We start from the raw sequence: 23,284 nt of genomic DNA, 5'->3' as shown, positions 1-23,284 counted from the left end.
GGATGCTGACCCACACAGAAAGGAACAAACCTATTTGGGAATCTAAATAAAGTTCTGGATACTTTACCCATAAAAAAATGCCCCACCTATACATTAAGTTTTATAGATAGTCTGGGGGCTCATAGAACTCTTGAAGCCTGTCCATTTATCCCAGATTAAGAATACTAAATAGGACAAAAAAGTAAGTTTCATTTTGGTAAGGTGAAGTTCTATAGGTGAATGATGGTGATGGTTACAGAACAATGTGATTGTACTTAATGCCACAGAACTGTAAAAATGGTTAAATTTTGTTATGTTTATTTTACGAAAAAAAAAAAGTAAGTAAACACAAAGTTACAATAAAACATGGTAAGAATATGACAGAAGTAATCCACAATGCCATGAGAGCATGTAAGGAGAAAGTACTAACTGTATCTGCTGGAAAAAGTTTGAGAGATTACAATTGACCTGAACCTTGAATACAAGTGTACTAGGAAGACGGGGAGAAAAACATTGCAGGCAGAGAGAACAAAATACATAAGAAGAGTATTTGGAGAAACTGCAAGTTGTTTGGTATGCCTGGAGCATAGGGCCTATGTTGAGAAGTTGAGATCAAGCAAGAGAGATGGGTAGGATCAGTTCCACAGAGCACCTTGTATGACATACTAATAAAACCAAAACTAGTGGCCCAGAGGCAACAAACAACACTTTGATGTAGTTTGGCCTATACAATATTTAAAGAAATTCCAGCAAGGAAACAGCTGGATGCAGCAGAGTAGCAAGGGCTATTTAAGCGGAGTACTGAGGTACGAAAGTTAGCACAGTATGCTGAAGAATGAAAGCTAAGTGAGGAAATAGAGCAACTAAGTAGAGCTTATTCTTTGAATAAATCTGACGTGTGAAAGGGTGACATAGATAGAGCATTAGATAGAATGTGAGGTAGGGTCTAGGAAAATGTTTTGGTGTGTGTGGGTAAGGGTAAAAAACCCAATTATGTAAACTCTAAGGGGAGAACTCTTATTTTTAGCATTTGGCACAGTGCCTGGAACATACTACACACCCAAAGATTTGCTGAAAGGACATAATGAAGAAAAGGGGCCAACAATGAGAGGGGCTGAAGGAGTACTGAGAGGGAGGTAGTACTGACAGGAGGATAATCATGAGCAAATAATAAAACTGTTAATATTTTAAGCCACTAAGTTGTGTGATCATAGATCTCCATGTTGATATGATAATGCTAAATGAAAAAAGCAAGAGTGGTGAGTGTGGGGAGATTTGCTTTTTTTGGTATTATTCTTTTGCACAACTTGAAATTTTTGTAAGTGCACAACTCTTTCAACTTTCAGAATTGGAGGTGTAGTGTGAATGCTTTAGGCAGATTTTTGTAACAATAAATAAGATGAATTGCAAGACCATATGAGAAGCCATTACAACAGTCCAAAAGAGAAGTAATGGGATGCATACTGCTAGGATTGGTGGCAATGAAAATGGAATGTGAATGACAAATAAGAATTTTAGGGTAAGAAACAATCTCTGTAGTTTTTACTCATTTTTAAAAAAAGGAGGAAGTCTAGGAGAGCAGCTGGTTTGTGGAGAATAAATACAAGTTTGGTGTAAATTATTCCAGTTAGAAAATTGTACTGCTTTCTTACGACCAGTGGTTTGTGCCCTCCAGGAAACATACTGGCAATATCTGGACACTTTTTATTCTCACGACTGGGTGGGGGTGTGGACTGGGGTCCTGCTGGCATCTAATGGATAGAAGCCAGGGATGCTGCTAAACATCCCACAATGCACAGGACAGCTACCCATAATAAAGTATGTCAATGTTATTGTGAACTTTGTGAAAGTCTACTTTGGATCTGTTTACATATAAGTCTAATTAATATAACAATTACAAGATAGCTAGCTTTTTCCTTAGATGATGTAGGTTAACTGTTGATATTCAGTTCTGATAAAGTGCACAAAAGATTAACCAAACATTAACAAAATATTAGTTTAAACTTAAGTCATTATTTTCTCCAAGAACATACGGTGGAACCATTACCTTCTAATGTTTTCTGCAAAATGTGCTCATCAAGAGCCTGTGCACAAAAGCCATTTTTTTTGGACAGGGCTGAGTACTTAAACTGGAATAAAAAATGGATTTGTCTGGCAATAAAATCATGGTAGTAATGGCAGTGGATACCAGGGGAAGTTTTATCACAGATGTTCACCATTTACCATTCACATATGATGTCTGTAAATCACTGGCTCCAGTTTTGAGATTTATGTGGCTCTCATTCCCAGCAGTACAATCCTCTTTATTCTTTCAGGGGAAAAACAACAAAACCCGTTTCCCACACAGACAATACAGCCTGACAACTGGCAGTGTTACTAATTCTTTTCAAATTGAGGAAAAACTAACTAGGACTAGAAAATGTTTAACTGGAAGGCATTTCCCCTGTGAAAATTCTTGCTAATCAAAAGAACAGGAATTGCTGCTGTCTTAAAGCATGCAACTGGCATTTCAAACCTCTACACTCTACGACTTCTTGCGGGAGGGTGGGGGATAGACAGGGAAGATCACCCCATTTGTCCCAAATTCGTAGTTCTAAGGGTTAGTTATGAGGCCGTCAGGAAGGTCCTTCTACAAAGCTGGGTGGCTGGGGAAGTTCTTATTTTTCCTAATTCGGTCCCAGCCCTGACACGCGAAAGTGAGCCCAAGGCTGAAGAACGCAGTCCATCCATCACGTAGGCAACTCCCCTTGCAGGGATCCTAATTAAGTGTGCAGGCCTGACTTTCCCACCGGATCCGGGCCTCAGGTGTTTCACCCCGAGCTTCTCTTCAGCCTGCCCTCGCCACGGAGCCTCGGAAGAGAGGAGCATCCACACACAAAGAAGCTTAAACCATCCGAGCCTCCGACTGAGGAAGATTCACCTCCAGTCTGAATTTGCAGGCGGGGAGGCAAAGCCCCAAAGCTTCCCCACCCAAGGAAAACCTTTGACCCCAAAGGTCCTTCCGTCCTCCTTAGCCTGGTTCAATACCCCTCCCTCCCGCGTCGGCGCTTACCCAATACCAGTCGGGCTACGTCCGAAGGTAACAGCATGATCGAAGCCGCAGAAGGAACCGCAATAAGAGACGAGACCCAGGTAAAAGCCAACACAGCGACAGCTCCTGCGCCGCATCTCCCGGTTCCAGTGGCGGCACTAAACCCGCGGCGATTTGTCCCTCCTCTTTAGCTCCTTGCCAGCCAATCGCTTCCGCCGGAGAAAGAAAGGCGCCGAAATGAAACCCGCCTGGTTCTCTTTCGAACTGTCGTCATATCCGTCCTCATATTTGGAGGGGTGGTGCTGAAGGGGGCGAGGAGGCTGGACGAGTGAGCCGGAGCCCGAGCTAGAAGACGAGCGGCGAAGGCAGGGTCGCACGCCATTGGCGGGCAGTGAGAGCGGCGAACGCAGCGGTCGCACGCCATTGGCGGGCAGGGAGCAGGCGCGTTTCCTAAGATGAGCCTGTTGTTTTGGGGGTGAGAGTGAGGGGAGGTGAGAGCTTGTAGCGTTTGGCGCGCATGGGCAGACAGTGTCTGGTCGCCCGTCTGCCTTACTGCTTCCTACGGAGACGCACGCTGCGCGGTCACGCCAGGTTTGATCCGGAAGCCGGAATAGTTCGTGGACAGTAGGCTCGGCCCGTGAGGGAGTCGAGTTGAGCGGGATTCTAGGCTTCGGCCATCGCCGCTTCCAGAGATTCCGCCTTGGCTATCCGAGTCCAGCGGTAGGGGCGCGGAAGCGGCGCAGTGGCTTCTGCGTTGGGGAATTCGGTCGTATCTGAGCCGTTCAGTCCTGGCCTCAGACTCACTCCTCTAGAGCGGCCCTCTACTCCTCTCTTCACCTCATCTTGCCCAGCCCACTGTCTTTATCGCTCTCGTCCGCCCACCCTTCCTGCTCCAGCTGACTTAGCCTTGAACCTACTTCTTAATGCCCAGAATTGAACCTTCGTGCGCGTACCCTTCCCGTGTCCATATGTAACTAGATGGCTTAAGTAATCATCTTTTTCTCCCCTCTCATAATTAGTAGTTTTAATCAGCGAGCAATTTGTTTGGGCTTAAACTACAGTCTCGTGATTAAGAGCATGGGCTTTGGTATCACACCGCCGGAGTTCGAGTCAGCTAGCTGTGTGACCGAGTCTCTGTACTGTCTTCCTTGTGATAATCCTGTCCTGTGGTGAGCACGCAAGAGCGTTGGTGGCTGCTTTTACCAGGTACAGAAAAGTAACAAGACTATTAGAATTAAGAATGAAAATGTGGGGGCTTCCCTGGTGGCGCAGTGGTTGCGCGTCCGCCTGCCGATGCAGGGGAACCGGGTTCGCGCCCCGGTCTGGGAGGATCCCACATGCCGCGGAGCGGCTGGGCCCGTGAGCCATGGCCGCTGGGCCTGCGCGTCCGGAGCCTGTGCTCCGCAACGGGAGAGGCCACAGCAGAGGGAGGCCGCATACCACACACACACACAAAAAAAAACAAAAACAACAACAACAAAAAAGAAAATGTGATAGAAGAGGATTGTGGTGGTAGAGGAGTGGATGAGGTTCTGTAGAAACTTAGCCTGGGAGAATCAATTCTGTTTGCGGTGAGACCTTGCAGTGTTAAATTGTCCTGGAGGATCATAGGAACCTTCTAGACAGAAGGGAAAACGCATATAAAGGCACAACGTGTAAAAGCTTCCTGAAGCTCAGGAGTGAGGTCCTGCCCTGAATGAAATAGATTTGGGCATTTTTCACGTGTTGAAGTCATAGGAATGGATGAGATCCTACTGTGAGAACATACAGTGAGAAGTAAGGAGACAAGGATGTTCTTTCAGGTATGGGTGGAAAAAGAACCATCAAAAGAGACTTGTGAAACAGAAAGGAAGGGAATAATGATAATTGCTAACGTTTATTGAGCAATTTCTATGTCCCAGGCACTGTGTCAAACATGGACACGAATCCTTACAATAACTCTTGAAGATCTAGTTCAGTTCTAGTATTGTTTTTCATTTTATCATTGAGAAGACGGAGGTTTAGAGAGATTAGCTAACATGCCCAAGGTTATACAGCTTGTAAGTGGCAGGACAAGGTTATGAACTAGTACAATCTGACCACAGACTCCACACTCTTACCGTTAGAAAAGAATGGCATGCTACAGGCAGAATTAGATCTAGGAAGATGGTATATAAGCATCATTGTCAAATTCTGCAAAGGGACCAAACTTGGTTGAGATCCGAAAAGGAACAACGGATTTGCCAATTCAGAAGCTGTTACTTAGGAAACATGTATCATGCCAGTTGCATGGTTGGGAGTGGAACCTAAATCGTTGTGGATTAATGTATTAATTGAATTCAACTTTATCTGGTGACACTCTTACTCTGCCTGTCTACTCTAGTTCCTCTGGCCATCTTTCAGTTCCTCCAACATACTTTGCATTTTTCTATCTTGGGACCCTTTGGCTGTGCTAGTTTCCTTTTGTAAGTTGTTGGTCCTTTAACTCTTTCTATGATTGGCACCAGTTCATTCAGATCTTGGCTTTATTGTAACCACCTCTGATACATCTTCCTTGATAGTTTATAAAAAGTGATCCTTTCCATTGCTATTGTGTATTTGCTTCCTTTGAGTCATATATCACAATTTGGAATTATGCATTGATTTATCAGTGTACTTGTTTATTGTCACTCTTCCCCACTAGTCATGACTGCATGAGGGTAGGATTTGTGTCTATTTAGTTCATTATGTGTCTAACTACCCCTAACATAGTACCTCGAACACAGTAGTTGCCCAGTAAGTATTGTTGCTTGTCGCAGTGAATGAACATTTCCTGTTTATGTAGATAATGCTGAACTGTTTTGTTTTCTTGAAAGTAATCAGTCTCTGAGAATTGGATAGGGGGAGAAGCAAGTTCAGAAAAGCCACAGCTTAAAAAAAAAGTTTAGGGCTGTCACTTCTTGGAAGTGTCACATGTTCAGTAAACATGGATTTTTTTCACACTGCAAATAACATATTAAGAATATAGGTGCCTGCCTTTATGGTTCTTTGGATATTGCTAGGGTGTTTTCATTGGTTAGAATCCCAATTTTATTTTCCTTATTGACTCAGGAAGCCTTTAAACTAAGATTGAGCAAGAAGGGAGAGGAGTTCTAGATACAACTATAAGGAATGGAAAAATAAAAACGACAGTCCTTGCCTTCAAGAGGTATACAATCAAATGAAAAAGGCAATCAAATAAATAATGACCTGTATTCTACAGCATAGAAAAGGAGGTTGTTATAGGGGTAAAGGAATCAGAACAACTTATGGATATAAATGGAGACGAGAATTAGAGCTATCTGCCAATAAAATAGGTAGTCTTATTAGGAAGTTTGTTCTAAGTGAGAGTGTTTAAAGAGAGGGCAATAATTTTGTTGGAGAGATTTCTTCCTTTGTAGGAAGATTGGACATGGTCTCTTAGTTCCTTCCAATTTTAAGATTCTGTGAGATTAAGCAGGGGCAGAGTAATATACTTGATCTTGAAAGATTGAGTAGAATTTATGTGGATGGATGGGGAAAGGCAAAGGCAAAGGCCCACCTTTTTTTCCTTTTGAGATATATATGTAGTGTATATATAATAGACAGATGTACATTTTTTCCTTGTTTATAAACATTTATAGTAACAACAATGAAGCTTCTTTGTAAAAAGGCTCAGAAATACTAAAACAATGCTTTTCTTGAAAGATTTTTTTTTTAAGTGTATCAAAGGAAGGTTGGATTATACCAGAAAATCTAAAAGGAGGAGGTCTACTGCAATGGCATTAAGACATAGTAAAATGTAGTTGACCTTTGACATTTGCAAGGTATATCACTATAGCATATAATTTCCTTCATTTCCTTTTATAACAATAATATCATTTTCCTCCTATTTTTATGTATTAAATGAGAACCATAAAGCCAGTTGAGATGTAAGTGCTAGGAGGCTTACTAGCTCTGATAACCTCTTACATATCCATTCCAAAGCATAAGCAATTAAAGCTTTTGGCTCAGGAAAGTGGCAAGTCACTGCATATAAGAAAGGGTCCTTTTAAATCGTTCAGACAGTGTTAAATCCTTAAGTACTCTTTTCCTTATTTGCCTGGCTGCCTTTTTTCCCATCTTTTATATTTCAATTTAAATGTCATCTTTCTTAGAAGAAGAAAATGTCTCTCCTCTAAGAGATCCTCTTCTTAGAAGAGGTCTCAGAAAAATAAAGTAAATTATACATTACTTATTTTTATCCTGCTACACATTCCACACACATTTTCATGTTAAGGCTTTGTTTTGATATATTCTAAGAAAATCTCATTTAAATATGGAAGTATTAAGAAAAATCATTGGCATTATAGTATGCCTCTAGCTATACAGTTAGATCTAACTATATATTAATACCACAGTCTGAAATAATTTTACATATGTATATATTTTTTTTTACAGATGATGTGTTTTCTGAAATTCTGAATCATGAGTCTAGCACTTAATGATCTGCTTATTTGCTGCCGTCAACTAGAACATGATAGAGCTACAGAACGAAGGGTAGTAAATTACTTAAATTTAACCTTTCCTTGAAACAAGTGTATGATTGGTAACGCATTATTTTGTTCTTTTTTCATTTTCAGAAAGAGGTTGAGAAATTTAAGCGCCTGATTCAAGATCCTGAAACTGTTCAACATTTAGATCAGCATTCAGATTCCAAACAAGGGAAATATTTGAATTGGGATGCTGTTTTTAGGTATTCCATTCTAATTTTTTTTACTGTCTTTATTTTTCTTTTTCATTTTTATTTCTCTTGTGATATTTTTTTGTGTATGTAGGTCTAATTTATCTTTGCTCTCTGTGTACCATTGTGCCTTGCATAGGAAATTGGCGCTCAATATTTATCTGAAACATAATTTTTAAAGGATGTTCATGTAGAAAAAGTTAAAATTTTTGAATCATTTGTTCAATAAAATGTCTTAGACATATTTCACTCAAGATTAGAGAGAATTTCTTTCATACCAGTTCATTCATAAGACTTTATTTCAAATTAGAGCATAAAATTAAGTTATATCAAGTCCTTTATTGGTTACTTTGACGTCTAAATATTGCTCTAAGTAACTGCCGTATGTTAAACTATAATAAAAAAGCAAAAAGGAATTTTAGAAAAACTATATGAATGCAGTTAACAAACACAAAACTCTGGCATTGGAGAGCCACAATTCATTGCTGAACTGGAGTGGCAAACAGAATTGATGCTTTTTACATTAAGACATAATTTTCAATTATGAAGTCCATTTATAACTAGAAATAGATTGTAAGACTTAGGAAAGATGAATAACATATTTTAAATTAATGTAGAATACTGATAAACTTGAAAGAACATTTTCAGTCAAGGGGAAATATGAGTATTTACTTGTTTTTGAATGTTTAGAACAGATAATCTATTTTATTTTTTAGCTCTTATTTGGTACTAGATAGACCATTGCAGATATCATTGTAGGTAACATGAAAAATATATACTTCTTTTCCTCTGGTTACTTACTTTATTTCAAATACCACAAATACAGTTATCTAAAGGTAAATACTGTTTTGCGTAAGCTGATCATGTAGGCCAAATATGCACCTGACGTACCCAGCTAATCATGAATATCTTATAGGCAGGCTTCACTTAAAGGCTAGAGACATTACCAACTGCCTAGGAAAGAGATAGGTCATGTACAGAATAACAGAAAGAGGTGAGAAAGAATTGAGAGCCCCTGATAGCATTGCAAGCTTTTAGTGATAAAATGAGAAAGCAGGCAGGAAAACAATAGAAAATCCTGGAGGTTACAGATTAAGAGCTTTGCAGGCCAGACTTTAAATTGGTGCTGAGGACTTAGGCCTTAAAAAAGAAATGTAATTGTTTTGTTTAGCTGGTACATTGATTGAAGCAATGTGGTTTAAACAGTGCTCTTTATGATGGCATGAAGGACTTTTTGAAACTATCATAATAATTTAAGTATTTAATGAGTTTCTGAAATTACATTGCACTTTCTTGAAGAGTTTTACAGAAATATATTCAGAAAGAAACGGAATGTCTGAGAACAGCAAAACCAAATGTATCAACCTCAACACAAGCCACCAGGCAGAAAAAGATGCAAGAAATCAGTAGCTTAGTCAAATACTTCATCAAATGTGCAAATAAAAGTAAGTGCTGTTACTTGGCTTAATAGATTATTGTTACATGAGTTTGGTCTGAATATGGTGAGATAAAAGTTCAGTGCTAACTCTAATTTCTAGTACATACAATGATTTTTAATACTATAGGTTCAAATATTCGGAGGAATTTATACAAGCATGGAATGATAGAATCGCAGGGTTTGGAAGGATTAAAAAATATTATTTCATCTACCCATTTTTCTTGGATCCCATCTATATGTCTCTGGCATTTAGGTAGCCTTAATGATTAAACATGCCTTTTGAGGCTTTCTTTTGTGTTTGAGTAGTTTTCATAGTAGTGAAAACCTGTCTCCTTTTGTTACTGCTTCTATTTGCTGAGATAATTTAGAAAAATACTAACTCAGTTTTTTCAATATCCTTTTTTCAGATATCCTTTGAGATATTTGAAGTTACCCATGATATTTCCCCAGAGTCCTCTTCTCTAAGCTAAACAGACCTACTTCCTATTGCTCATATGAGCTAGTTTTTGTGTCACTTCTGAATATTCTTCAGTTTAATTCTCTGTCTCTTAAAGTGTGGGACTCAATCTTATAGGCATATTCTGATTGGTATGGAGTGGAGCAGGACTTGCATATCTTTTATTCTATATTTCTACTGATTCATTCTAAGATCACATTAGCTTTCTTGGCAGTCAGAACCCACACTCTTTAACTAATAGCATGCTTACTATTGATTAAAAAAAAAAACCAAGTTCTCTTTTGCTCCTGATGAGCCACATATCTCCCATTTTGAACTTATACATGAAAAGCCAATGTTTTTGAACCAAAATGCAAAATCCTAGTAGGCTTATGTAAGGAAATGGTTTTCATACAATGCTGAAAAGCTAGAGGCGGAAATGTTTGTTGAGGGACTTGGACTCAAACTTTATTTTTCACAGATAAGAAAGTGGCTTTGTGATGCCAAGTTTAGTTTAAGAATCAGAAAAGCCCAATGTTGGTAAACATTATTAAGTAGAAAAATATAGATTGTTAGTGAATGATGTTTCAGAACGGTGGTATGAGACTTGAGTCTAAAAGACAGTGGCTTTAGGAAAAATTTAGTTTTTCGGCTCCTCTGAGATGCCATTTTGTGTGGATAGCTGCAAGTCCTGAGAAGGGACTCCAGCATAGACAGAAGAAAGCTACACCGAAATATTTTTGCACCTGCTTTTGCTCTGCATCCATTAAAATTTGTATTCTTGGCTACTAATGCTGGGCTCTTAATAGATCTTAATATGGTCTGACAGAATTTGTGACTGAGTGAGAGAAAGATATTTGTAGCCCATCAGAAAAGTTTGCAGCTTAGAATTTTGCTTTAAAGTGAAAAAAACCTTCTATTGCAAAATTAACAATGGAGATCACATTTTCTTTTTAATTAATGAATTTATTTTTGGCTGCGTTGGGTCTTTGTTGCTGCGCACGGGCTTTCTCTAGTTGCGTCGAGCGGGAGCTATTCTTCGTTGTGGTGTGCGGACTTCTCATTGCGGTGGCTTTTCGTGTTGCGGAGCACGGGCTCTAGGCATATGGGCTTCAGTAGTTGTGGCTCACGGTCTCTAGAGTGCAGGCTCAGTTGTTGTGGCGCATGGGCTTAGTTGCTCCACGGCATGTGGGATCTTCCTAGACCAGGGATCGAACCTGGAATCCACCAGGAATACACCCTGCGTTGGCAAGTGGATTCTCAACCACTGCACCCCCAGGGAAGCCCGTGATCACATTTAAAAATGTATGAAAGTATCAATATGTTGGTTTATAGGAATGAATGGATGAAATTTTCAGTGTGAGATTATTTAAATGGTTGAAAAATGATTTTTTTTTTTTCGGTACGCAGACCTCTCACTGTTGTGGCCTCTCCCGTTGCAGAGCACAGGCTCCGGACGCGCAGGCTCAGCAGCCATGGCTCACGGGCCTAGCCGCTCCGCGGCATGTGGGATCTTCCCGGACCGGGGCACGAACCTGTGTCCCTTGCATCAGCAGGCGGACTCTCAACCACTGCGCCACCAGGGAAGCGCATAAAAATATTTTTATTCAAGGCTTTTTTTTGTTTCAAGTTTTACTTTGTAACTTAAACATCTTTAATCTCAGAGCAAAACCAGGAGCTACTATCATGTCATCTCACTTCTTCAGTTTTTTTTTTTAAATGGTTGGAGGGTTGATGAGAATTTAAACACATGTCCAGACTTTGCCAGACTTGCTTAACATTGGTACCCAAGGTATGATGAAAGAAACAGAGATCAGAAAAAAAGAGGTAGATGGGAAGGAACTCGTAAGCAAATATTGTTCAACTATAACAGATGTTATAGTTAAGAGAATGTTAGGAAGACTATAAGAGAGAAATGCACAGGGTGTTACAGCAGAGGATATTATGATTGTGCATTTCCTCATTAGCCAGATGCCTAAAATTATAAGCCATAAGTAAAAATGATATTTTAAACTAATAAGAACAGAAACTACACTTGATCTTAGCCAAGAGGCCAAGAAGCGATGATTTTTTGTTATACCAGTGTATATTTATTTATCATACTTCTAAATATAACTAGTCTCATCATAAAAAAATCCTAAATTAGAATATATTCAAATATACATAATGACTTGCACCCTGCTCGTAACTTACAACAAAAAATTTATATGCAATTTTAAGATTGTTAATATAGAAATATGAAAAATTTCAGCTGTGACATCAATACGATTTACTGAAAGTAACAAATAACTTTTAAATGTACTTTTGTTACCTTTAAGAATATATCCAGGGCTTCCTTGGTGGTGCAGTGGTTAAGAATCCGTCTGCCAATGCAGGGGACATGGGTTTGAGCCCTGGTCCAGGAAGATCCCATATGCCGTGGAGCAGCTAAACCCGTGCGCCACAACTACTGAGCCTGTGCTCTAGAGCCCGTGAGCCACAACTACTGAGTCCACGCACCACAACTACTGAAACCCGCGTACCTAGAGCCCATGCTCCGCAACAAGAGAAGCCACCGCAATAAGCCCGCACACTGCAAAAAAGAGTAGCCCCCACTCGCTGCAACTACAGAAAGCCCGCATACAGCAACAAAGACCCAACACAGTCAAAAATAAATAAATAAATTTTTTTAAAAAAAGAATATATCCAGGGACTTCCCTGGTAGCGCAGTGGTTAAGAATCCGCCTGCCGATGCAGGGGACACGGGTTCGAGCCCTGGTCTGGGAAGATCCCACATGCCGCGTAGCAACAAAGCCTGTGTGCCACAGCTACTGAGCCTGTGCTCTAGAGCCCGCAAGCCACAGCTACTGAGTCTGCGTGCCACAACTACTGAAGTGCGCGAGCATAGAGCCCGTTGCTCCGCAACAAGAGAAGCCACCGCAATGAGAAGCCTGTGCACCGCAATGAAGAGTAGCCCCCGCTCGCCTCAACTAGAGAAAGCCCGTGCGTAGCAACAAAGACCCAATGCAGCCAAAAATAAATAAATTAAAAAAAAAGGAGTTCCATTAAAAAAAAAAAAGAATATATCCATTAATTCTGAATTTTCAGGATCTCTAATAAAAAAATAAAACTAAAAATTATAGTGTTACATATGTATACATAGTAAATGCTATTATAGGACTTGGAAGTAATTTTGCTTTTCAAAGTAAATAGTATTCTCCTTATATCTTATTCTAATAAATTCAGGTTTTTATAAAAAATACCAGGAAACTTTGGGTCACTCAAGGTCTAATATCAGAAATTGTGAATTATTAAGGTAGAATGAATGATTGTTTTTGCTATATAATCCTATAGGATTGGCAAGTTTTTTTTGTAAAGTGACCAGATCGTAAATGTTTTTGACTTTGCAGGCTATGTAGTCTCTGTCTCAACAACTCAACTTTGCCGTTTTAGCATGAAAGTAGCCATATACAATATGTAAATGAATAGACATGTTTGTGGTCCAATAAAACTTTATTTCCAAAAACAGGTGGTTGGCTGAATTTTGCCCCTGGGCCATAGTTTGCTAATCCCTGTTTTATGAGAAGGAGGTTAGTTAATAGTAATTTCCCAAATGGAATTATTTGTACAATTGCCATTCCAAGCATCCTTAACTTATTTTTCTTAAGATTTATATGTTTTTGTTTGTTTATTTTTAAATAGGAGCACCCAGGCTAAAATGTCAAGAACTCTTGAAATATATCATGGATACAGTGAAAGATTCATCTAATGGTGCCATTTATGGAGCTGATTGTAGCAACATATTGCTGAAGGACATTCTTTCAGTGAGAAAATACTGGTGTGAAATATCTCAGCAACAGTGGACAGGTATGTTTTGAAGTTTGTTATTTGTGAATTTTTCCTTGTGAAATGAAATTTCACCAAAAGAGCATTCAGAGTCTATTTATATTCCCCAAATGACCTCACAGTTTAACAGTACCTTAGTAAAATTAAATGATTATAGAATCTGACACTTTTCATGTATTATGTACTTCTTAAATTGTCACTAGTAATGTATTTGGTGCCTATCAGAACTAAAATTACATAATTGAAAGATGCCATACCTGTCCTCAAAGACTTGACAGTCCAATGACAGAAAAAACCAAGTAAACCAAAAGTTATAATGCAGTGAGTCCACAGATCAGTGACACCTAAAAGCAACAATGATTAAAGTAGAAAGAAGAAAACCAAGAGAGATGTCATAAAAGGGAAAGCAAGAGAATTTCAAGTTGGAAGGGGTGTGACATTTAAAGTGTTGTAGAAATAATAGGATGCAGAAATATCCATTAGGACTAGGCAGTTTGCAGGTCACTGGTAAAGTAATTGAAATGAAATATTAGAATAGAATATATAGGACCCAGTGACTTACAAGATAAATAGAGTGGGGTGCTATGGAGGTATTGTTGACAGTTTGTAGGTGAGAGGTACAAGAGACCACAAAGGAAGTTTGGTCAGAGGCTGAAATTTTTGAGTTTATTGATTTCAGAAGTGGAGTATTTCTGGCTCTGGGTGGCTTAATGGGTGAAAATGGTATTTGGCTTTAATGAGGTGACTTTAAGCCAGATGTCAAAGTCTTCTAATACAGCCACCTCTGAAAATTTAGAAACTCAGTATTTTTCATTGAGAATTATTCAAGATAAATTGTGCTAACTTAAAAGACATTTATCTATATTTTTTTACCATCAGTTTATCATTTCAAAATAAGATGTTTATGGACCATAAACCCATGACCTAATCAGTGGTCTACATTGTATTCTACTGTTCCCACGTGAATAAAGGCCTTCTTAGCTATTGCTTAATTTCTTATCTGGGGCCTTTGCTGTTGCTCTGAACACAAGGGAGGCTTTGTCCCAAACAGAGCCCTCAGTAAGCCTAGTGGCAGCCTTTAGAGAATAGACCAGTGATATCTAGGGTATACCGACATGTCTGTCACCAAAATGGTTCAGCCTAAATATTTAGAATATTTGTACATTTTAGATTATTACTTGTAACTATGGGTCTCTGAAACAAAGGCAGTCGTTCCTCTAGTCTCTTTACTCTGATTCCATCATCTGGCATGTTCTCTGAAATTCTGTATTTTTAAGCAAATTACTTTCACTTCTAATAGTCTTTTTGTTGAATTTTTTTTTTTAGTTAGTTACCTTCTCTGAAATTTACTTCTCTAATGAAGCCTGCTCAAGAAGTGAAGTTTACATTCAAAATATATTTGGTAGAGGTGGTGATTGAAGCCATGGTTATGAATGAGATTGTCTAGGGAGAGAGTTTAGAGTGAGATGAGAAGATGGCCTTAGTCTTCTAAACCAACATTTCCATATAAATTTTGGAATCAGCTTGTTGATTTCTACAAAAAATCCTGCTGGGATTTGATTGGTATCACATTGAACCTATTGAACTAAGGAGCAATAGACATCTTAACATAGACTCTTCCAATCCATGAACATGATATATCTCTCCATTTATTTACATCTTTTTTGATTTATCAGCATACAGAATTTGTATATTTTTGTTAGATTTATACTGCAGTAGTTTGTAAATTTTACTGTCTTTTTAAAACATTTTCTTTTCGATGTTGTTCAGAAGTACAGTTGACTTTTGTATACCATATTGATCTGGAACCTTGCTAAAATTGCTTATTAGATCTAGGAGCTCTTTTGTTCATTCTGGGGAATTTTCTATTTAGACAATTGTGTCATCTGCAAGTAGTAGAGAGTTTTTTGTTCCTTCATTTCTGAGCCATGTGGCCTTATTTCTTTTTTCTACCTTATATTAACTAGGACCTCAGTATGATTTTTTTTAAATTTTTAATTAATTTATTTATTTGATATTTATTTTTGGCTGTGTTGGGTCTTTGTTTCTGTGCAAGGGCTTTCTCCAGTTGCGGCGAGCCGGGGCCACTTTTCATCGCGGTGCGCGGGCCTCTCACTGTCGCGGCCTCTCCCGTTGCGGAGCACAGGCTCCAGACACGCAGGCTCAGTAGTTGTGACTCATGGGCCTAGCCGCTCTGTGGCATGTGGGATCCTCCCAGACCAGGGCTCAAACCCTCGTCCCCTGCATTGGCAGGCGGATTCTTAACCACTGTGCCACCAGGGAAGCCCGATTTTTTTTTTTTAATGGTAAGATGTGCATAACATAAAATTTACCATTTTAACCATTTTTGCATATACAGTTCAGTGGCATTAAGTATATTCATATTGTTATGCAACCATCACGACTCATTTCCAGAACTTTTTTCATCTTTCAAACTGAAACTCTGTACCCATTAAACGGGAACTTCCCCTGCTCCCCACCTCCAGCTCTTGGCAGCCATTCTACTTTCTGTCTCTGAATTTGACTACCCTAGTACCTCCTATAAGTGAAATTGTACAGTATTTGTCCTTTTCTGAATGGCTTATTTCTCTTAGCATAATGTATAAGGTTCATCCGTGTTGTAGCATATGTCAGAGTTTTCTTCCTTTTTAAGTCTGAAAAATATTCCATTGTATGTGTATACTACATTTTGTTTTATCCATTCATCTGTCATTGGACCCTTGGATTGTTTCTACATTTGGATATTGTGAACAACTCTACTATGAACATAGTATACACATAGCTCTTTGAGTCCTTGCTTTCAATTGGGTATATATTCAGAAGTGGAATTACTGCATCATATGGTAATTCTATGTTTAATTTTTTGAGTACCCACCATACTGTTTTCCACAAGGGCTACACCATTTTACATTTTCATCAGCAATGCACAAGTGTTCCAATTTCTCTACACCTTCACTAACACTTCTTTTTCTTTTTCTTTCTTTCTTTTTTTGATAATAGCCATCCTAATGTAAATGTGTATGAAGTGGTTTCTCATTGTGATTTTGATTTGCATTTCCTTAATGACTGGTGATGTTGAACTTTTCATGTGCTTATTGGCCATTTGTATATCATCTTTGGACAAAAGTCTGTTCAAATCTTTTGCCCAGTTTTTAATCGGGTTGTTTGTTTTTTGTTGTTGGATTGTAGGAGTTCTTTATGTATTCTATATTAATCCCTTATCAGATATATGGTTTGGAAATATTTTCTCCCATTCCATGGGATGCGTTTACCTCTGATGATAGTGTCGTTTGATGCACAAAAGGTTTTGCTTTGATGAATACAGTCTATCTATTTTTTTCTTTTGTTGCCTATGCTTTTGGGGTCATTTCCAATAAATCATTGCCAAATCCAATGTTATGAAACTTTCCTCCTGTGTTTTCTTCTAAGAGATTTATAGTTTTTCCTCCAATATGATTTTGATTAGGAGTAGTGAGAAGAGACATCCTTCCTTGTCCTGTTCCTGGTTTTAGGGGGAAACATTCAGTGTTTGATCATTAGCATATTAGCTATTTTTTAAAAATTAATTCATTAATTTCTGGCTGCGTTGGGTCTTCATTGCTGCATGTGGGCTTTCTCTAGTTGCGGTGAGCGGGGGCTACTCTTTGCTCCGGTGTGCGGGTTTCTCATTGCAGTGGCTTCTCTTGTTGTGGAGCACAGGCTGCAGGTACATGGGCTTCAGTAGTTGTGGCTTGTGGGCTCAGTAGTTATGGCGCACGGGCTCAGTTGCTCCATGGCATGTGGGATCTTCCTGGACCAGGGCTCGAACCTGTGTCCCCTGCATTGGCAGGAGGATTCTTATATACTGTGCCACCAGGGAAGTGCAGCATATTAGCTGTTAATACAGGTTGAGGACATTCCCTTCTATTCTGGTTGCTCATGGTTTTTTATCATGAATGGATATTGAATTGTTAATTTTTTTTCTGCATATATTGAGATAATCATGGGTTTTTTTGTCTTTAGTTTATTGATATGGTGAATTATGTTGATCAGTTTTTCACAGGTTGAGTCAACCTTGTGTTCCTGGGATATACCCTATTAGGGCATGATGTATTATCCATTTTATATATTACTGGATTGAATTTGGAGGTGGTGGTGGTTGTAAGGTTTTTAATTATGAATTCAATTTCTTTAATAGATGCAGGATTATTTAGGTTACATATTTTCAGTGACCTTTGGAATTTGTTTCTTTAAGAATTTGTTCATTTCATATAAGTTGTTGAATGTATGAGTGTAAAGTTGTTCTTGAACATTATTGTCTCATTATCCTTTTAATGTGCTTAGGCTGCGTAGTGGTATTGCCTCTTTCATTACTGAGTCTGATCTTATAATTATTAGTTCCTTCTGTTTGTTTTGGATTTCATTTCTTCTCTAGTTTCTTAAGCTTAGATCATTGATTTGAGAGCTTCTTTCCAAATATGTGCATTTAATATAATAAGTTTTTCTCTAAACCCTACTTTAGTCACATCTCACAATTGTTGACAATGTTGTTTTTTCTTTTTCTTCAGTTCAAAATATGTTCTAGGTTTTTTTTTTTTTTTTGTGGTACGCGGGCCTCTCACTGTTGTGGCCTCTCCTGTTGCGGAGCACAGGCTCCAGACGCGCAGGCTCAGCAGCCATAGCTCACGGGCCTAGCTGCTCCGCGGCATGTGGGATCCTCCCGGACCGGGGCACAAACCCGTGTCCCCTGCATCGGCAGGCGGACTCTCAACCACTGCGCCACCAGGGAAGCCCTGTAATTAGTTTTAATTAAAAAATAGGATCGCTGATATTTTCTTCTGACATAGCTATGTATCATCTCACACCCTCCTGTTTAGAGAGTATAAGCTCTTTCTTACCTGTGGCATTTGTTCTTTTTTCAGAGGCTACCCTTTGTATGGCCTATTTTTTCTCTTCCTTCAAGTCTCAGTTTAAATGTCACGGCCATTTTCTGATTGTTTTTCCTAATTTCTTCCTCTCTTTTTATTTTCTACTGTGGTACTCTTTCCTTCGTAGTACTTTTGTGAAAATAAATGACACGCTTCTAAATAATTCATGGGTGGAAAGAAAATTCTCAAGGCATGTTTAAAACTGAATGAAAATGAAAATTACAACATATCAAAATTTGTGGAATGTAGCTAAAGTTATGTTGAGAGGGTAATTTATAGCATTAAATGCCTACATTAGAAAAGAGGAGAGATATCAAATTAATAATCTTAGCCTCCATCTCAAGAAACTAGAAAAACAAACAAATCCAAAGACTTCAAGCAGAAGATAAGAACAGAAATCAATGAAAACAGAAAACACTAAAGGGAAATTATTGAAACAAAAAATTGATTCTTTGAAAACATCAAAATCTAGAACCTCTAGCAGGAGTATGGTAAAGAAAGACACAAATTATTGATATTAGGAATTAAATGGGATATAATTGCAGATGCCACAGGTACTGAAAGAATAGTAAGGGAATGCTATAAACAACTCTACACACATAAATTTGATGACTGAAAATAAATGGAACAATTCCTTAAAACCACACACTATCAAAACTCACCCAGTATGAAATAGGTAATCTGTATACTTCTGTAACCAGTAAAGAAATCAAATCTGTAATTTAAAACTTTTCATTAAAAAAATTGGGAACAAGACAAGGGTATTCGCTGGTACCACTCCTATTCAACATTGTACTGGTGGTCCTAGCTAGGGCAGTTAGGCAAGAAAAGGATAATTGGCATACAGATTGGAAAGGAAGAAATAAAACTGTTCACATTTGTAGATGATATGGCTGTCTATGTGTAAAATCCCAAGGAATCTACATTTAATGATGTCATTGGGGTTTTATTTTATTTTCTTAACTCCAGAAACTCCTTTTAAAAAAAATTTATTGAAGTATAGTTGATTTACAATGTTGTGTTAATTTCTGCTGTACAGCAAAGTGACTTGGTCGTACATATATATATTCTTTTTCATATTCTTTCCATTATGGTTTATCACAGGATATTGAACATAGTTCCCTGTGCTATACAGTAGGACCTTGTTGTTTATCCATCCTATATATAAAAGTTTGCATCTGCTAATCTCAAACTCCCAATACTTCCTTCCCCTACACCTCCCTCCACTTTGACAACCACAAGTGTGTTCTTTATGTCTGTGAGTCTGCAGAAACTGCTTTTTAATATCATGCTGTTTTGCTGTCTTCTCTTTGAGCCTTTTTGTTGTTGAATTCATAGAGAAAGAAATTCATTTGGAGGCATGCACTGCCACCTTTTTTGGAGATATAGGACTCTACTCTTCTGAGACTTTTGTTGAATGTCTTATACCAGCTTTTTTTTTTAACCACTTACTAGGGGAATATGTTGGATTCTGTGAGAACTGGGATAATTTCCCCAAGTAAAATAAAAGCCCGGAAAGTTGAGATTTAATCAGAGACAGAGAGTTGCATTGTTGGCTTTTCCTGTTTCACCACTTTGCTCTTGCCAAGTAGTAAGAAGGAAATGCTAAAGATAACACCTCCTGTTTTTCTGTCTCCAAATTTGCGTGTGTTAATTCATGTTTTTAACCATTATTTAGGTATTGCATTTAGTGAAAAAACTTTGGGAAGCACTTGTGTAGAGTTCTATAAAGTCAGATATGATAGAAATCATTTGAAAAATCATTTTTCTTACTATTTGATGTTTGAGGTTTTTATGTTGTCCTTATTCTTTTGAATTTAACATTTCTGACTTGAAGCTATTTCTGCAGAATTATTTGACATATACAGTTGAAATTATTCTTAAGTCACTTTGCTAACTGAGGACTTCCTAATTATTTCTTTATGGGAAGAAAATCCTGCCTTAGCAACTTTGCTTTTCATTGTGTTGGGAGATAATTCTCAATGCATTTCACGTTTCTGCATGTCATGTCTGAGACGTGACACTAACTATTCTTTTCCAGACTGTTTTTTAAAGTATGTTTGTACAGTGAGCCTTGGAAGATAGAGATGATAGAGATGATGGCCTCCTCCAGAACAAAGGACAGGTTTGCTTGCAGCTCATTGCTTGGGATTTCTCTCCTGTATTGTAGCTCATCATTTGCACTGTGTCACCTGTCCCTCTTCACATTGCTTTTGAGATTGAGGAATTCATGCAAAAATGAAGGTACTCTGGCTACTATCATTGCTGTGAGAAATAAATTGTCCTCTTTCTCTGATCAGGAATTTCATGTCTTCTGCCAACATCCATGAAACTGGCATTCTAATTTGTTAGGTGACAAATAGAATAAAGTCTCAGATCTTTCACAGTTCTTGACACACTTTACACACATTATTAATCAAATAGCACTAAGACAAAACAAAACAAAACTGTGGAGAGTACACTGTCAAGTGCTTTGTTAGGCCTAGCTGAAGGAATTTAGGAATAGAGAAGTTAAGTAGCTTATCTGAGATCTGGCTCTTAAACTGGTGTTCACATACTCTGCTGCCTGTAGTTCCTGTCTTGAAGGCAGTTTAATTTATAAAAATAAATATTGATGGAATGCTCTTACTGTATTAAGTATAAATTAGTATAATTTTTAATCTTTTGTCTGTGGGATTATTGAAATTTTAATTGAATTGTGACATCTAAGTTAAATGTTTTGATAGTTTTCTTTTTAAAAACATAACTAACATGTTTTTTTTGTTTGTTTTTTAAGAATTGTTCTCTGTGTACTTCCGACTGTATCTTAAACCTTCACAAGACATTAATAGAGTTTTGGTGGCTAGAATAATTGAAGCTGTGACCAAAGGATGCTGTTCGCAGACTGATGGATTAAATTCCAAATTTTTGGATTTTTTTTCTAAGGCTATTCAGCATGCAAGGTAATCTAATCTGTTTTTGTTTTGTATTGGAAATCCATTTGATCTTTTTGCAAGACTGTGTTTTAGATTCAGTAACTAAATTTTACCAACTTTACAACATCATTGGCCGATTATAGTAGAACTAGTGAATTCCCAAGGAAAGTGTTAGGTGCAACACTTCCTGAATATCCTATATGCAGAACATGTAATGATGTTCTTGAGTGGGGAGATCTGTCTTGCTTTTTTAATAACAGGAAAAGCTATATGGCCTCTAAGTATTTTTATTTTCCTGATTTTTGAAGATAGATGTAATGCGCTAAGAATAAAATGAAATAGGAATATATTTTGGAAATATCAGTATCTTATATTTGTGTGGCATTACCCAATTTATAATGTGAAATATTTTATAAATGGTAGGTATTACAAATTAGTTTTATATAATTTTAGACAATGTTTCAGCAGCAGAGAGAGCTAACAGGAGTGATCTCCCAATGCCAAATAGGAGCTATTTTTTATTGTTGCCAAGTAGTGCTGCTATGATTTTTCTGAATAATTCTGAAAGTAAGGCTACTATTATTTGAAAATCAGAACTTTTTTTCTTTCAGCACGCAACTTCATTACTGTCTTCAGTTTCTTCATTTTCCCCTGTTACATTAAGTCTGTTTATTTTCTGTTACAGACAAGAAAAGAGCTCTGCAGGTCTAAATCATATCTTAGCAGCATTTATTATCTTCCTCAAGACTTTGGCTGTTAACTTTCGAATTCGAGTATGTGAATTAGGAGATGAAATTCTTCCTACCTTACTTTATATCTGGACTCAACATAGACTTAATGATTCCTTAAAAGAAGTAATTATTGAGTTATTTCAACTACAAATTTATATCCATCATCCAAAGGGAGCCAAAACTCAAGAAAAAGGTATAAAGAAAGTTTTTGCTACTTTGAATTTGCTTCTTCATTGAAATATAGAGGGTTAAGTATGAAATCTGTATGTTATAGGAGGTTATGACCTTCCTCTGGATTGCTGTGCTTGGTAATAGTGTCAGTCATGAGGATATTTTTCACACTTTTTTAAAAAAAATTTGAAGCTATGGTAGGTAGCAAATCATACCATTTGTTTAGTACAATGCTACGTTTTGTGAGGAATACAAACAAATATGAGACACTATTCCCTGTTGGAGCTGATTATGCAGCAATAATTATGTGCTAAGAGGTGTGACACAGACTGTAAGAGTAAAAGAATTTAGAGAAGGCAGGATCTTGTTTATCTACATATTGCTTTTATTAGAAAATAAAATAGATAAATGTGGATTGAACCAGCCAGATTAGTCAGTTCCCAAGAAAGATAAATATGTATTTGCTAGGGAAACCAGAAATGAATGACTTATCCTCCCTTCATTCCTTTATGTTTGTCTTTCACCAAAAGAGTATTGCATGGATGATGTAGCTCCATTCAGTAGACAGGAACTTTACTGGGTGGAACTGGAATTGAATGAGTTCTCTCATGCTTAGGCTATGTTTTGAATCTGGCTTGTACTAGCCTTTGGACCAATTCACCATGGCTAGTGTAATGACCTTATTAAGGAGATTCATTGAATAATAGCTAAAATAGAGGAAAACTGTTGTAGCCACTTTTTTTTTTTTTTTTGTGGTATGCAGGTCTCCCTCTGTTGTGGCCTCTCCCGTTGCGGGGCACAGGCTCCCAGCCGCTCCACAGCATGTGGGATCCTCCCAGACCGGGGCGCGAACCCGTTTCCCCTGCATCGGCAGGCGGACGCGCAACTACTGCGCCACCAGGGAAGCCCTGTAGCCACTTTTTATCAAAAGCAGCTGTGTATGTTTCATGGGCTCTTCTAGTATGTATAGTTAGATGTATTTGTAGCCCATGAAACCACTGTAGGTGAAAGAATGGTGGCTTTCCTTAGTTTTTCATCTTTCACATAGCTCTCACCATAATGAAAATCAGGCTTATTAAGAGATGGTGAGGGCTTCCCTGGTGGCACAGTGGTTGAGAGTCCGCCTGCCGATGCAGGGGACACGGGTTCGTG

General features: G+C 38.1%; 2 protein-coding genes and 1 pseudogene across 12 annotated transcripts in view; 1 reads left to right on the top strand and 2 right to left on the bottom strand.

The window, feature by feature from the left end:
* NPAT (nuclear protein, coactivator of histone transcription) overlaps positions 1-3,186 on the bottom strand; it is a 62,288-nt gene extending 59,102 nt beyond the window's left edge. For all 3 annotated transcript variants that reach the window (XM_028501023.2, XM_007110692.4, XM_007110691.4), the window contains exon 1: positions 3,032-3,186. In XM_028501023.2, the coding sequence (XP_028356824.1) occupies positions 3,032-3,068 (37 nt within the window). In that variant the 5' untranslated portion in view covers positions 3,069-3,186. The remainder of the gene's footprint in view (positions 1-3,031) is intronic.
* A 336-nt stretch (positions 3,187-3,522) lies between these two features.
* ATM (ATM serine/threonine kinase) overlaps positions 3,523-23,284 on the top strand; it is a 139,292-nt gene continuing 119,530 nt past the window's right edge. For 6 of the 9 annotated variants that reach the window (XM_007110689.3, XM_028500940.1, XM_024117370.2 and 3 more), the window contains exons 1-7: positions 3,611-4,216; positions 7,427-7,525; positions 7,609-7,721; positions 9,009-9,154; positions 13,265-13,429; positions 21,092-21,257; positions 21,916-22,154. In XM_007110689.3, the coding sequence (XP_007110751.2) occupies positions 7,454-7,525; positions 7,609-7,721; positions 9,009-9,154; positions 13,265-13,429; positions 21,092-21,257; positions 21,916-22,154 (901 nt within the window). In that variant the 5' untranslated portion in view covers positions 3,611-4,216; positions 7,427-7,453. The other 3 variants (XM_028500941.1, XM_007110688.3, XM_055078803.1) reach the window with 3 other exon arrangements.
* Positions 11,518-11,648, bottom strand: LOC112062588 (uncharacterized; annotated as a pseudogene).

This window comes from Physeter macrocephalus, chromosome 16, assembly GCF_002837175.3.
Source record: "Physeter macrocephalus isolate SW-GA chromosome 16, ASM283717v5, whole genome shotgun sequence".
Classification (NCBI taxonomy): domain Eukaryota; kingdom Metazoa; phylum Chordata; class Mammalia; order Artiodactyla; family Physeteridae; genus Physeter; species Physeter macrocephalus.
Note: the sequence above shows the minus strand (reverse complement) of the source record. Positions and strands in the feature narration are given on the sequence as shown.